Source organism: Setaria viridis, chromosome 2, assembly GCF_005286985.2.
Source record: "Setaria viridis chromosome 2, Setaria_viridis_v4.0, whole genome shotgun sequence".
Classification (NCBI taxonomy): domain Eukaryota; kingdom Viridiplantae; phylum Streptophyta; class Magnoliopsida; order Poales; family Poaceae; genus Setaria; species Setaria viridis.
The window spans coordinates 30375856-30392377 of record NC_048264.2 but is presented as its reverse complement, the minus strand read 5'-3'; the positions used below and the strand labels follow the sequence as shown (position 1 = coordinate 30392377).

The window sequence follows — 16522 nt, the reverse complement described above, 5'->3', positions numbered from 1 at the left end:
TGAAGAGCAAGGTATCCTCTCTCCCTCGTAGATTTTTTTCACATCGATTCGCTATATAGTAGTTGCATTTTTGAACTTAGGGTTTCATGCAACCGTAGGATGCTGAGGTGTGGAAAAGCTAGGAAATTAAGGTAACCTCAGCGCACGTAGTTATGTTATGGGTTCATTGTTGTGGATCAAATGGGAAACCCTAATTGTAGGTTTATTGTTAAGTGCTTTCGGTTCTTACAACGAAATAAACTAAATTGTAGTTGTGGTGCCAAGCTGACCGGAAATGCCTTCGATCCATTGCCTCTGCCTAGTGGTGTTCCAGTGCTTATGTGCTTTTGCGGCGATCCTTGCAAGGTAGCCAAGTTCGATGAACATGACACGTATAGGCAGAGGTATTGGATGTGTTCCAACTTTGAGTTTGAACCTACACTTCGTCAGCGCCGTATTAACAAGTTGGTAAGGACTTGTTGTTGTGTTATAATTATTTTCCATATTTTTTTATTCTATAACAATTGCATTTATTGTAGACCCCTCCACCGCTCTATGATTTTGAGCAGTGGATCGACACTGAGATCAATCCTGAAGACAAGAAGGAGATAGAGGATATGTTGCGCTGTGCAGAGAGGAAGGAGATGATGGAGAAGAGCCTCAGAGATGGGGCTGCAGAAAAGGAGCACAAGGAAGATGAGGAAAGGAGGCGTGTTGCTGTGGATAGGGAAGACAGGGAGAAGAAGTTTGAGCATGCGCGCCGAGCGAAAGCAGCGATTCAGGAGAATCCCGATGCCTTGAGGAAGGGAAAGTGGCCTCGTTGCACTCAGTAGTCATAATTAGTTTGTAGTTCTATGGTTTATTTATGAACAATATTGTCTACTGTGAGACTTTTATTATGTTGTCATGTAATGCACTTTAAGTATGGGCATGCAAGTGGTAGACGATGTATGTTTATTTTGCAACGTAATGCACTTTTAAAGTTGTACTCTTTAGTGAAATTTTCGCAGAAAATGAAAAGGGTACTTCTTAGTGAAATTTTTGCAGAATTTCCCCTATTTTTTGATGCAATTCATACACAATTATGAGATGAATAGTTAACATAAATACAAACATACAAGCATACGGCACATTCATAATAAAAATCCACAATAGTTCAAAACGTCCATATACACAATAGTCAAATAAAAGTCCCCAATAGTTCATACACACAATAGTCAAATAATGAAAGTTCATGTACACAATAGTCCACAAAGTCCATGAAAGTCCATATACACAATAGTCAAATAATGAAAGTCCATATACACAATAGTCAAATAATGAAAATCCATATACACAATAGTCAAATAATGAAAGTCCATATACACAATAGTCAAATAATGAAAGTCCATATACACAATAGTCAAATAATGAAAGTCCATATACACAATAGTCCATATACACACTAGCATCTACCACAAAGTCCACAATAGTACCCTCACCGCCTCCTAGTCTTATCCTTACCCTTGTGACCAAGAGCGTCGGTGCCTGGAGTGTAAGGAGAACGTGGGCGACGTAGTCTAGTGCCTACAACCTGTGTAAGCTGAGTCAAGGGAGCATTGTGGAGCTAAGACGGGTCAAGCTCCTCAGGCCTCTAGTTGTCGTCGTTGTCGTCATCATCGTCGTCGTCCTCATCCTCGGACGCAATTGCTCTGGACCCTGATGGGCCTTGCCTAGACGAACCAACGCCTCCTTCGCGTGGGGATGAAACGTGCACGTCTAGCGTCGTGGCTGTCCTGCAACCACAACGAGCAGCCGCACGGCGAAGCTGACTTGATAATCACTGTTGCAAAAAAACTAGTTAAATGAAAGAATGTAACGTATTAACGAAGTATTTGAAAGAATATTTTGATTCTTACGTCTAGAAAACTTCGCGTCTCATGGTCCATAACTCTAGGACAGAAATGCTCAATGTCTCTAACCGAGCTTTGGAGGGTACGACCCTACAACAAATTTCCAAAATTATAAAATCACTAAGTCACTATGTCAGTAAATAACTAAATGATCAAGTCACTTACTCACTAAGTCACTAAACCACTAAATGATTAAGTCACTAACTTACTAATTCACTAAGTCACTAACTCACTAAGTCACTAAACCACTAAATGATTAAGTCACTAACTTACTAACCCACTAAGTCACTAAACCATTAAATGATTAAGTCCCTAAGTCACTAAGCCATTAAACTATTATACCAATAAATGATGAATGTCACTAAGTCAGTAACTAACTAACTCACTGAGTCACTAAGTAACTTAACATAGAAAAGTAAGGCAATTGACTTACCATCCTATCCAGGATTGGTCCTGTCTCCACGTGCCTTCCTGCACGAGTACTTTGGTCGTACACCGTGTCTTCATCGTCGGACGATTGGATGTCGGCGTAGTCATCTTGCGTCCATTGTACTCTCAGCCTGCTATGCGTCGCACCTTGGTACCAAGTTTGGTATCGCCTGTACTCATTGTTTGTGTGCGGGTTGTTGTTCTCGTCCACGTTGTCGTGGAACTGATCCCATTGCTCAATGTAAGCCTGGTGGAACTCGAGCCACTCAGAGACCTTTTGCTTCTTCTTACGATCCACCCTGCACGTCACGTTAGATGTTATGAGTTGCCAAACTTTACTTAATGATAATGGAGCATCACGAGATAATTGAAATAGCAAAACACCTACTTGTGTAACTCCACTCTAGTCGAGTTCGCAGGCGTTGGCCAAATCTGCCTTATCCCAAACTGACGTGCTACTCGATCAGGCATGTGGAACTCGACAGATATAAACATACCAGATGGCACTTCATCCTGTATAAATCATCGTCGCTTGCACACATGACGCTCATAGCAAAAGGAAGTGCCCCCTCACCTTCGTACGGCTGCCAATCTACCTGCAACATAAAGTAACAAGATGTTAGTTGCTATACTAAAGCAATAGAAATCATCATTACAAATAAAATTTACTTACACTATAAGCCGTGAGCGCGTCTAGCTCGTTGATGTAATCTAGGTACGCCCGCTCCAACCTCGTGTGGCCAACCTTAACCTTGTCCCAAAGGTACGCCCACGTCGGCTGTCGTCTCGGTGCCTGACTTGGGAACCACGGTCGATGACCCATAACCTCGGGACGACCAACGGGTAGACGGGACCACATCCATAACTGCAATAGGTACACGCACCCACCAACTGACGCCAAGGCCGAAGTCCGACAGCACGCCTCGCACGGCTGCCGGTAAAGGAAACATAGCACAGCTGAGCCCCAACTGTACTAACCCGCCTGCTGCCAGTCAATGAGGCAGTGGATCCACATCCAAGACGCAGTGTCACCCGTGGCGTCTGGGAAAAGAACGCAGGCAAACATGTGTAGGATCCACGCCCTGCAGTAGTACCCAACTGTCCCCGCATCCGCGTCCTGGGGGTAGTGTCCGAAGTGTTCCCACAGCCAGGAGATTAGCACTCCAGATGTGCGAGCCCCTTGATCCTCAACCTCACGACCAAGGAAGGCCGCAACTCGTGCTCACTAACCCTCTGACACGCCCAACCCAGTCACTGCGTTGCCACGAATCGACAGACCCAACATGTTCTGACAGTCCTGTAGGATCACTGTCATCTCTCCGAACGGCAGGTGGAAGCTGTGAGTCTCGGGCCGTCACCTACATTTGACACAGATATTACATGTCAAACAGGTAAGGACACAAAAAATTGAACATGAACGGAGGCACTAGACGCAAGATAATACTTGTCAACCAACGCAGTTATGGCCGCTGAGTTGAACTTGGGCAACCCATGACGAACTTGAAAGGAGATGACATCTAGGCCCGCCGAGTGTAACGGTCGTCGTACTGCAACGCTAATAACCCATTGTGGGCTCTAGAGCGTAGGAGCGGAAGGACCTGCATGCAAACAAATAAAGTCTGACGTTATTTAAGGAACAAGATGTGTACGCTTAGAAAAATTAGATGAACATGTGTAGATTATTACCCCCCCCCCCCGCTATGAGACATCCTCGGTGGGTCTGGTCGTACGCCTCGTCGAGTAGGTGGAATTGCGCCATCCTACAAAAAGTCAATGAACACACATAATTAATTGAATGAACAATGAAACATAATTAATTGAATGAACATGTATCCAGACTAGTCTCAAGAACCATCCCCAACTGTCATTGTTCTCACTCTCAACCAATGCAAATGCCAAAGGAACCAACATGTTGTTCGCATCACAAGATATGGCTATAAGAAGTGTGCCCCTATATTTGCCAATCAAAAACGTACCATCAATAGAGAAGACGGGACGACAGTGCCTAAAGGCCTCCACACACTGAGGGAAGCACCAGAACACACGTCCGAATATCTGCCTCCCATCCTTCCAAGCATTTAGTTTGGGGATGTACTCATAATGCATGCCTGGATTCACCGCTTTGATTGCATTAAAAAGCACTGGCAGCTGCTCATACCCAGACTCCCAATCCCCATATATCATCTGCCACGCACGCTGCTTAGCCCTCCAAGCTTTACCATAAGTTATCACATAACCTCCATAAATCTCCGCAACGATTTTGATAATTGTCTTAACTTTCATGTTGGATTGTTCCTTCAATATTCCCATCATCCGTTTGGCAATTAGAGTAGATGGCAACTACCGATATCTCACTGTAAGCTCATGGTCAGTACAATTATGTGGACCGACAACTTTTGTGATCTTCCACTTCCCGGTGATATTTTGCTTCCTTGCACAAACACTCCATGGGCACCGTTTCTTGTCACACACAACTGTGTAACGGCGCTGCGCATATGAATGCAAGACCTTGTAAGGTCTCTTCCGTATCACCGCAAACGCTTGCAACCACCTCTTCAATGCGGGGAGGTCCTTGAATACCCTACCCTCCTCAATCACCATACTAGGACCGACCTCAGGAGCTTCTAGGAGCTCATCATCACATCCTTCTGCAAATGCCTGATCGGAATGAGTAAGATTGCTGAACTCGTGAACTCTCGGATCGCGGCATCCGGGGAAGATATGCCTGAACATCTCAACATCACTCTCTGTCATCTCTCCAACAGGGCGATCATCATCAGAATCAAGATCTACTCCCATCTCATATGCATCTTCATCATTCATAATTTCAACACTATTGGAGCCACGCAATCCATCTCCACATTGCACTTGCGCAGCAACTGGAGGCACATCCACATTTTCAGGAATGTCTCCTGCAACATAAGTACAAATATGAGTAAAGAACAAATTGATGGAACGAAGGGGGTTAGCTCCCAACAAGAGAAACTGATAAGACACTTACTCGGATCATTCTGTGTCAAAAGGATCTCATGAGGAGAATCTGCCACATCATCAACAGTCCGATAAACATCTCCAACTACTTCATTGGGGGCAGATTCAGCATCGGGAACTGTAGGTGCAACCTCCACTTCCATAACAGGTTCCGGGACGGGAGGGTCGAAGTGTGCCCGTTGACCCATTGGTCGGGAAACTGACGAGGAATTGGATCAACTAACACCCGATGAACAACCACTTCCATACTTGGGGAATGGTCGTTCATAACCGTTCTCACATATTTCTCCCACTGGTCTGCACACCGAATTGGGACCATCTTCCTTTGAATGTTGAGAAGGGAACCTAGGTAAAGTACGCCATCGACTGCGATGTCATCATCTCCATGACAATGTAGCTCCTCCCGAGCCCTTGCAACCAACTCACTAAACGAGGGTTTCTCATCGAATATCACAACCTTGCACTGTATAGTAACAAACTTAACACATCCATAGTCATCCCTTTTCACGGTGCCTCCATGATATATGCTCACTACGTTGTCCATCTAGTACATAAACATAACGATGCACAATTCATTTAGTCCATAATAAATGAAGCATTCTAAGTACAAGATCTCTAATATGAAATGAGATACTATCAATTCACTACTAACTACTAAATACTACTAACTACTTAACTAAATATCGTAATAACTATATTACTATGTAACTAACTATATATCTAGCTATGTAAACAAAATTATATACGAAGAAAATTCTATCTATCTATTTCTCTGTCTAACAATTCTATTTTCTTATCTATTTATCCATCTATAAGCACATCCACCTAGTTAAATAGTATCATGAGATTCTCTATTCCTTCTATCGTTGCAATTCATACACAAAACCTACCAAATTAAATTAGTTTTCATATCTAACAATTCTATCTAACTATCAATTTATCTATCTAACTATTTTATCTAACAAATCTACCTAACTATTCTATCTTCTTATCTATCTAACTAATCAATCTATCTCACTAACTATTCTACTACCTACCTAACTATTCTACTAACTAACTCTTCTTACCTATTAGGTGACGGTGCACACCGGTGGCCAGGGGCGGGGGAGGCCGACAACCGGCGGGTGCCCAAGGGCTGGGGCGGGCGGCCACCGGCGGGGCCAGGGGCGGCCAGCGGGGGCGGGCGGAGGCGTGGCGTCACGCTCCGAGTGCGACGGCGGGCTCCGAGGGCGGCGGCCGCGCTGGAGATAAGGTGGAAGAAGTAAGAAAAGAAAGGGAGCTAAGCCTCCGCCACGTTAGTTGCTGCGTCAGTCGCGACGGCGCGACCTTGGCGTCATGGAGGCTGGCGCCAAGACGTGTTAGCTTGGCGCCAAGCCAAGGGTCCACTTTCGGAATTAGTTCCGTCAGGACCTTTTACGAAAAGAGCTAAAATAAAAAAAAAATCGGCCTCCTCCTCCTGTCTCCGGAACCGAAACGTGTCCAGTACGGGGATACGGTTGAGACGTTGAACAAACGGGCCATAGCCATGTACCGATATACGAACATCCTTTTTTATCATTTACATTCACGTTGGTGCGCAGCTTTTGGTGGCGCTGAATGAGAATGACCACCGGCTAGCCGCGGAATAGCAAAGGCAGCTTTCACCATAGTGCTCTGCCCTGCCCCGATCCCCGCCCGAATCATTGCAGCTCAGCGAGACGCAGGCGCACAATCTCGTCGAGCGCGGCGCAGCAGACTAACAGAGCAATGGCCAGAGGGGCAGGGCAATCATCGCACGAATTATTCACGGCATCCGCCCCGCGCCGCCTGCCGCCCTGCCTGCCTCGAGCTCGATCGAGGCGGTGCCTCTTCTAGTCTGCTGGCCAGCGAATCGATTGCGAAAGGCCCGGCCGGCCTTTTGTCCTCAGCAGCGGCAGCCGGGATGGAATGGATCGTGCCATCGTGGACGCGACGGACTCTCTCTCTCTCTCTCTCGGCTGCGGTGCAGCTGGTATGCGTACGCACGGGCTAGGCTTGCTTTCCAGGATTCTGCGCAGATGCGAACAAAACAAAAGCGAGGCCGAGGCGGGGTCAATCATTGTGCGAGTCCGCGCGATGCTTGCGCAATCCTAGCTTTCGAGTGGACTGGCCTGGCTGGATCAGGATTCAGGTTCAGAGATCAATGGATCATGGTGGTGACTGATGACTGATGATTCTGGGCCTCAAGGCTCAAGCTGCAGCTGAACCCAGCTGCTCAAGGACCATGCAAGATGCATGCATCATGTGTGCACTGTGCCTGCCTGACTGCCTCGCCTGATTCAAAGATTCAATAGCTCGACGTACTGCTCTAGGTAGGCTGCTCCAGCGCGGCACGATCGCTGCTGCCATCGCGCCATCGTGGACCGCGGTCCATGGTGCCTGCCCTGCCCTGCCCTGCGTGCTGCATCGCGGTTACGCACATCGGTGTTGTTTAGGCTGATGAGGCCTGAGCCCTGAGGATCATGTTATCGGTGGCCCGTACCGTCAGGCACAGGAGTCGCGTCGTGGCCACCGATAAGACCCGAGCCTACAGATAGCAGCAGACTGGTCGACGCGACCCCGGAACGCGACCGCCCCTCGCCGGCCTGGGCGCGAGCGAGCGAGCGACGTGACCGCGGCTCGGCTGCCTCGGCAGCGTGCACGGCGCGAGAGCTGCCGGGCCGCGGGCCAGGGCGCCCAGGCCGTGCAGCAGGCTGCCCGCTGCCGCGCCAGCGCCACGGAACGAGAACGAGGCTGGCTCTTCCTCGGGCTGGCTGGCGGTCGCGGCCGGGAAAGCCGCTGCCGCGCCCTGGCGGCTTGATTCCTGGACCTGGACTGGACGAGCCTGCCATGCCACACAAACACACGCAGGTCACACACAGTGCGCCCTGGCCATCAATGCGTAAAGGGATCCAATGTCCTGACGCCGTGCGCGCAGCCGCGCTGTCCCTACTCTCTGGCCGCCGCTGCCGGTGCCTGCCGCGGGCGGATAGCCTGAATTCCTGATTCCTGATTGATAGATTCGATCCCTTTGGACCCAGCAGCTGCGGCCTGCAGGCGCGGCAGCAGCCAGAGGCCAGAGCTTTGTGTGTTGGTCTCGGTTTGGGTTCCACCCTGTGCGTGTGACTGTGACACTGTGCGGTGTCTCGTTCCCTGTTCAGTTCTCGGCCGTGCACGCCCCGGCCCGACCACGGCGGCCCGACCCGTGTCGCGCTGCGTCTTTACGGTGATTTCGTTTCCGCTTTTGCGTAGGGTCTGAATGCCTGACGGCCTATGATCTGAGCACCGTCGGCCAGGAGATCCGAGGGAGATGATGGCCGCACTGCTCAATTGCTCATGAGATCCTTGACGGCTTGCCTGCCTAGCCCTAGCTATACTCGCTACTCGTTCCCGCACTCCTGAGGTCTGTGGCATCTCATCTTGCTGAGCTGCCGCTGCAGGACCAGACCGGACCTCAAGGCCGCAGCCATGGCCATGAGCGGTTGCGCCCACGCTACAGGCTATAGCATGTAGTAGCAGCTAGAGCGGAAGCGATCTTGGTCCGGATGCCCCTACCTCAGCTCTCTGCGGTTCTGTGACTGACCTGTCGCGCTGCATCGATGGTTCAAGTCCAAGTGCTCGAAACTTGAAGCGCACGTAGTGCCGATCGCCGACACCATGCAAGCTTTGGCAGATGTTTTCCGGCACAGCGGGCTCATGGAAGACACGTAGCGTACATTCTTCAGGTTGGTGAAAGCTGGTCTGGATAAACAACTTGCTCGAGATCTTGTACTTGAGGCCCTGATGGGCTTTGCCGCTTTGTTAATTCCGGAGCCACACTTACCGCGTCTAATCTAATGATACTGCTACTTCACTCTACGAGGTGCATCGTTGGCTGCAGCTGCAGTTCACTCCAAGCAAGTAGTAGTAGCCTGAGCCTCCATGGCTGCATCTGTTCTGCTGGCGGCTGCATCGAGCGCTGAGGCGATAAGTTTAGGAGCATAGGAGCTCGTGTTTAGTACGACGTCCAATGGCTGCCTGGTTGACCTACTACGTACTCGGCGGTGCCTGAAACAGAGGAACAAGCTAGGTGGGGCAAGAACAAATGATCTCGGGATGAACGCTGTAAACTGGGCCCGCTTTTAGGCGTCTTGTTCTCCATCCACTTGTTCAATCTAACCTATCCCATGTTACGACTCCGATCCGATGATTTTGGGTGTGTTAATTTACTAAGTACGAGTACCAACGCTCTTCTTATACTAGTTGCTCTCCAGCCAAAAAAAAAAACGAAAGAAAAACACGTCAAACTCTTTCCCGTTCCCTGTCTTGCAGGCCGATTACAACTACATCAAGCCGAGCTAGGCCAAGAGAACACTAGCTAAACTAAGAAAGTAGTACGGCATTTCTAGAAACAGTTTTTTCCTTTTTTTTTTTGCAAAGGTAAACTACAATTCTGGGACCATGCCGATCTATCCTTGCATTCTTATGCTTTTTCTGTTTTTCGTGTATGACTTGTACCGATCAGTGTACTTTGTGGGTGTCGGTGTCCCATTGCGACTGTGCCACAAGTGTACGAGCGTGATCCTAACTTTTTGTTTTAGGTCAGATAACCATAGAAGACGCTAGACCCCCTTTTCTAAAATCTTCCTGAAATCTACAATCACATCACAGGATGGATGGATAAAAAGCTTGGAGTAATGAACGCTACCTTGGCTCGGCGATGCAAAATTCCTGCCGTGAACAGTATTTTGCCATGGAAAATTTGCGGCCGTCAACACGAATGGATCACATCTCTGCACCACATTCTTCAAGCTATCCAATCTTTAACCAAAATTTGACAATATCTTGATCTACATTAGGTCATTATTAGCTTTTGGTTCTTCTGCCAGTGCTTCAATCCACTTTGTCTAGTTCTGGGTAGTACCTAAGCTAGGAGTGGTAGTATGGCACGATCATGAGCTGGAACACGTCAAGGAATGGTCTAGGCCGTATTAAGGGCAAGAAGAATCTTTCATGTCCAGCAACAGTAGCTTGTTGCGACCTGTGTCCCGATCGTCCTTTTGGATTCGAGCAACTCGGCCACAAACACAATGCAGTGCTTCGATTGTGACGTGCTTTGTGCCGTGACATTGCTATAAATGCTAATTTTCCTGCAAATTAAATGCCGTGTGCAATGCGTGTTAAATTTGGACTTGTTGGCGAAATGTCTGCTTTCAGTTCCCCTATGGCTTTAATTTTTGTCTGTTGCGTACCAAGATTGACAAAGAAACCGTTGAAATGAATACCCAAAACCAAGGTGTCAAAAAAGTCTGCGTCTTCTTTTGCCTTTTCTTTTTCCAATAAAGGCAATTTGTGCAAAATGGTTCAAATCGAATAACAAAATTTGCCACAATTGCAGGTAAATAACTACTTTGCATCGCACTTCCATGTGTTTCACATGTATACTAGGGGTATTTGGATCCCCGGGCTAAACTTTAGTCCCTGTCACATCGAATGTTTAGATACTAATTAGGAGCATTAAACATAGACTATTTACAAAACCTATTGCAAATGCTTACTGTAGGAGCACATTGTTAAATCATGGACTAATTAGGCTTAATAGATTTGTCTCGCCGTTTAGCCTCCATCTGTGTAATTAGTTTTATAATTAACTCATATTTAGTACTCCTAATTAGCTTTCGAATATTCGATGTCACACGGACTAAACTTTAGCTTCACGATCCAAACACCTTCTTAGTTGAAACACTAACTTGAGCCTATGTGGTTGACATGAAAACCAATTTATCACTTCTACATGCATGTATACATGGTCTGCAACCAGGGACGGAGAGGGCCAAGCGGGGGCCATGGCCCCCTATGAATCCAAAGTTTTTCTAAACTCCCTACATCTTGTATGGAAATTATTCATGTAGCCATGTTTATAGCTCCATGAGATCTTTTATCTATCCTAAATGAAATACAAAGATGTATGTGAAGACATGTAGTTGTGCTTCCAACGAAAACATAACAGTCGTTTTGAGTTCTCTCACCGAGAAGCAAAATGGCACATGTTTCACTCCCTATCTCTCTTTCTCCTTCTTCCCTAATTATTTTCTCCAATACCGGCTATAGCTCTCAAGGTCAAAGGAGCTTCAAAAAATAATATCTGCAACATAGAAAAGCACCGTTTGCAACATTAAAAAATATGTTGAAAAAATTATTAGCCCTCTCTTAATGATGATGGAAAAAACCCACCGCAACATCTGTTTCATGTTGCATGGAACATTTAAATCTCTCATTGAAAATGCAACATCCAGATAAAACAGTTGCAACATGTGTGTGAAACATATGCAACATCACAACATCTGTATCTACTTCACAACATCCACATAAAACACTTGCAACATTCTTCTGAAACATCTGAAACACTTGAAACATGCGCTTGAAACATAGCGAGATCAAACATGCGCTTGAAACATAGCGAGATCTGACGTTGGGAAACTGTGGGGGAGGAGGATGGCGGCGGTCCTCCCGCTCCACTTAGCTCCCTAGTCCCCACCCCCATGCATCGCCACCGCCAGTGGCCAACGACCCCCCTCCATGGGCTGCGTCCACGGTGGCCCCTCCACGCCCAGCCCCGATCGCCCGCCGCCGCAGCCGCCCGAGCCGGCCGCCCCCGCGCCGCCGCGACTGCGGCTGGGAAGCTGGAGCAGCCGGCGGAGAAGCCGATGCGGCGGGAGAGGCGCTCCCGCTCGTCGCGTCCTGCTCCTGGCGGGAGCTTCGCGAACAGGGCGCGTGGGGAGCCGGTCGGTTGGGGGAGGCGGCTCCCGAGGTGGAGGAGGAGGAGCGCGCTAGGAGGAGAGTGGCGAGCATCGCCAGTCGCCCGCGCCCGGCGTGGGGAGGGAGCTGCGAGGGGCACCGATGCGGAGAGAGAGGGAGGGGCGAACGGGATGCGGAGAGAGGGATGGGCGAATGGGATAAGCGGTGCAGGGAGAAAGATGATATACGTGTGGGCGTGAACGGTGGGCGGTGGGCCTGCGGGAGCGTTCGACGATTCGTGCTCGCGTCGCACGTAAGACGCGTAGCATTACCTTTTTTTTACATGGGCCCTGTCCAAAACAAAGAAAAAAATCAATAAGAAGAAAAAAGAGATGTAAACCCAAAGGCTTCTCTACATTAAATTATACTATGTACCACTAAAAGCCTGACATTGAAGGAGTTTTTGGAAAATATTACAAATAACTACCTATCTAAATTGCTGAAATCGAATGTGTAATAGATGCCACTCACCTCAGGGCTCCGGGTCTAATTGTCCGTGATCAAGGCGATTTTGAAATTCCCTACGGAGTAATACGCAAAGTTTTGATTTCTTTCAAGTGTCAGGTACAGCTCACGTTTTGTCTTTTGATTGCCGTTAGACGTCATTCTGTGTCTATCTGAGCACGTATGGAACTCACACAGTCGCAGTGCAATCAATTTTTTTATGAACAAAAATATAAGCCAACGTATGGATAATCTAAACATTGCTAGTAAAAACAACGAGAGTTCCTCTAAAGAAAAAGAAAGAAGAAAACAACGAGAGACTCGTTTTGTGGACCAGCAGAAGTCTTTGCATGAGAACTACCTGTTATTATTTTTCCCAGAAGAAATTTCCAATCCTACTGCAAATTTCAACTCCCATCTAATTGACAGGCTTGTTCTTTACTAGGTTTAAAAAATTGAGATATTGTTTACTTCGCACCCACCAAATGTGATCTCCTTGACTAGGGAGACAGTAGGTTACTTGGAGTTTTCAGACGCTGCCTCCACATCCAAACCCCATTCATCGCTAGCGGGGCAGGCTAGCAGCAGCCCTGTCGTCGATCTTGTCCCGAACGCCTCCGGGGGATTTTTTTATACTACGTGCTAAACTTTAGCAGTGTCACGTCAGATGTTCGGATGCTAATTAAGAGAATTAAATATGAGCTAATTATAAAATTAATTGGAGAACCCTTGTGCTAATTTGCGAGACGAATCTATTAAGCCTAATTAATTCATCATTAGCAAATGATTACTGTAGCAACACATTGTCAAATCATGGACTAATTAGGCTTAATAGATTCATCTCATGAATTAGACTCCGTCTGTATAATTAATTTTGCAATTAGCTTGTATTTAATACCTCTAGTTAGCATTAAATATCCGACAGGTACGATATCAAACACCCCAAGTTGGGTGCAAGGTCGAGGACCGTGGTGTCAGCCTCCAACCGTAGCCCAGGGCGGGCAAGTACCCATCAGCCAGAGCGATTGGCAGGATGGCAGTTTGGCCGCAGCATCCTATCTATCCATGATGACACTGCACAGTTTGCAAATCTCCCTCGCAGTGAGCCCCCATCTGCGACGAGGATCTCTCTTGGTATGTGTATGCTGCCGCCCGCATCACTGCAACCTCCCTGTGTTCTCACGCCGCATTGATTTCTCTCTCTCTCTCTCTCCCTGCTATCATGTTTTGGTTTTGTGGATTAATTTTTATTATTCGGATCACCTGATCTTCGACGACCGAGGCCGTTGGAAGTGATACCAATTAGAAAAATTAAATATAAATTAATTATAAAACTAATTGCACAAGTCGTGGTTGATTCGTGAGACGAGTCTATTAAATCTAATTAATCCATAATTAGCACGTAGCATCACATAGTCAAATCATGAACTAATTAAGCTTAATATTCTCACGAATTAGTCTTTATTTATACATTTGGTTTATCTATCCAACATTCCACGGATAAGAACTAGTCAGGCTCGTTCCAAACCAACCTCTTCCTCCATCTCGCTCGCTCTCCGAGACCGAGATCCGTCTGACCATCTCTCTCTGAGCTCCATTGACAGTGACCTTGCCTGCAGGCTCCCCTGGCCTACTACTCTCTCACTGTCGCGCACCTCATTTTCGCCTGTTCATTAATAATCGCTCTCCTCAAATCTTTCTCCATTTTGCCGCTTCTCCTATAAATGCGTCGCCTCCGCTTGTGGAAAGCCTCCAAGGTCCAGCCTTGACTCCTCCAGGCCGCCGCATTGCTTCCTTCCAATCCAAAGGCTGGGCGAGCGTCCCAAGAGCAACAAGAACCGAGAGGAGGGCGACCGGAGGCGGGGAAGAAGATGAAGGAGTACTGGACGGCGCTGGCGTCGCTGATGGGCGCGGTCGCGTTCCTGCAGGGGTTGCTGCACGCGGTTTTCCCGGCGGAGCTGCGGGCGGCGGTGGCGCGACTGCTGGGGAGGCTCACCCGGACCTTCTCCCCCTACTGCTACTTCGACGTCACGGAGATGGACGGCATGAGCACCAACGAGATCTACGACGCCGTCCAGCTCTACCTCAGCAGCACCGCCGCGCCGGCGTCGGGGGCCCGCCTCAGCCTCTCGCGCCCGCTCAACGCCTCCTCCTTCACCTTCGGGCTCGCCGCCAGCGACCGCGTCGTCGACGCCTTCGCGGGCGCCGCCGTCACGTGGGAGCACGTGGTCGCGCCGCGCCAGGGGCAGGGCTTCTCGTGGCGCCCGCTCCCCGAGGAGAAGCGCCGCTTCACGCTCCGCATCCGCCGCGGGGACAGGGACAAGCTGCTCCCGGCGTACCTCGACCACATCCTCGCCGCGGCCGCCGACATCCGACGCCGCAGCCAGGACCGGCTGCTCTACACCAACGCGCGCGGCGGGGCCATGGACGCGCGCGGCCTGCCCTGGGACCCCGTGCCCTTCAAGCACCCGAGCACGTTCGACACGCTCGCCATGGACCCGGCGCGGAAGGCGGCGATCATGGCCGACCTCCGCGACTTCGCCGACGGGAGCGCCTTCTACGAGCGCACCGGCCGCGCCTGGAAGCGCGGGTACCTCCTCTACGGGCCGCCCGGGACGGGCAAGTCCAGCATGATCGCCGCCATGGCCAACTACCTCGGCTACGACGTGTACGACCTCGAGCTCACCGAGGTGGGCAGCAACGCGGAGCTCCGGAAGCTGCTGATGAAGACGACGTCCAAGTCCATCATCGTGATCGAGGACATCGACTGCTCCGTCGACCTCACCAACCGCGCCAAGCCGCCGGCGGCGGCGCCCAAGCCGCGCCCGAGCATCGACGGCACGATCGACCAGGACGGCGGCGCCGGGGCGGGGCGGTCGATCACGCTCTCCGGCCTGCTCAACTTCACCGACGGGCTGTGGTCCTGCTGCGGCGCGGAGCGCATCTTCGTGTTCACCACCAACCACGTCGAGAAGCTGGACCCGGCGCTGCTCCGGTCGGGCCGCATGGACATGCACATCTTCATGTCCTACTGTTCGTTCCCGGCGCTCAGGATCCTGCTCAGGAACTACCTCGGCTTCGAGAGCGACGAGGACCTGGACCGCCTCGGCGACGAGGACGCCGGCGCCGCGGCGGCCCTGCGCGGGCTCGAGGAGTGGGTCGACGCCGCGGAGATCACGCCGGCGGACGTGAGCGAGGTTCTGATCAAGAACCGCCGGAGCGGCAAGGCAGAGGCAATGCGCGAGCTGCTCGACGTCCTCAAGGCCCGCGCCGAGCAGCGGCGCCGGGGCGGCGGCGGCGGCGCGGCCGCGGCTCCGGGGAAGGAGGCCGGCGGCGAGAACGAGGAGGAAGAGGAGGAGAAGCGGGCGTTGGAGAGCCCCAAGGAAGGGAAGGAGCAGGCCGGCATCGACAGCTGCGGCGACGGACAGGACGAGGAGGCCGAGGCCAAGAAACAGGTGTGAGGCGGCCGTGCGGGTGCGGGATGAACAGAGCAGGCCAGGCCAGCCGGGGCTGGTAAGATCGAAGAGGGAAAGCGAAGGGTTCAAAATTTCCCTGTTGGGGTGACACGTTTCCTGGCCTGTTTTCACCGGAGAAATCAATGGCCAGAAAGAACACCTTTTTTATTTCTGTTTGATTATTCTTTCTTTATTTTTCCTCTTTCGATGCTTATCGTAGATGTCTTTTCTCTAGCTACCTAGTAGTTAGTTCCTCCCCGTACTGTGTGATATCAAAGAAATTTAAAATTCCAGTAGTGGGAGCATATGAGCTGCTAGCAAAGCGCAAGTCTTTGTTCTCTTGTGATTGTTCATTTGCTATGTTCTTCTTTCTACCATCGCCTATTTTCTTTCAAAAAAAAAAAACATCGCCTAGCTTTGCTCGTGCTGTCAGGAGGGCTGGCAGACACTGTTACAAGATCAAACCCGCATGTACCATATTCCGCATTTCCTGCACGACAGATTCTTGTCCGGTGACGCCCATCCTTTTGCGGTTGTTGCCACCTAGCTTTTGCCCAG

The 16522-nt window shown here is 49.8% G+C and overlaps 1 protein-coding gene across 1 annotated transcript; it reads left to right on the top strand.

The window, feature by feature from the left end:
* The first annotated feature begins 14088 nt into the window (after positions 1-14088).
* Positions 14089-16292, top strand: LOC117842389 (AAA-ATPase At4g25835). Its single transcript, XM_034722811.2, has one exon. The coding sequence runs from the start codon at positions 14381-14383 to the stop codon at positions 15968-15970; it is 1590 nt and encodes a 529-aa protein (XP_034578702.1). The 5' UTR covers positions 14089-14380; the 3' UTR covers positions 15971-16292.
* The last annotated feature ends 230 nt before the right edge of the window (positions 16293-16522 follow it).

Excerpts from the sequence above, each read along its gene's own strand:
- LOC117842389 (XM_034722811.2), top strand. The coding sequence starts at position 14,381 with ATGAAGGAGTACTGGACGGCGCTGGCGTCGCTGATGGGCGCGGTCGCG.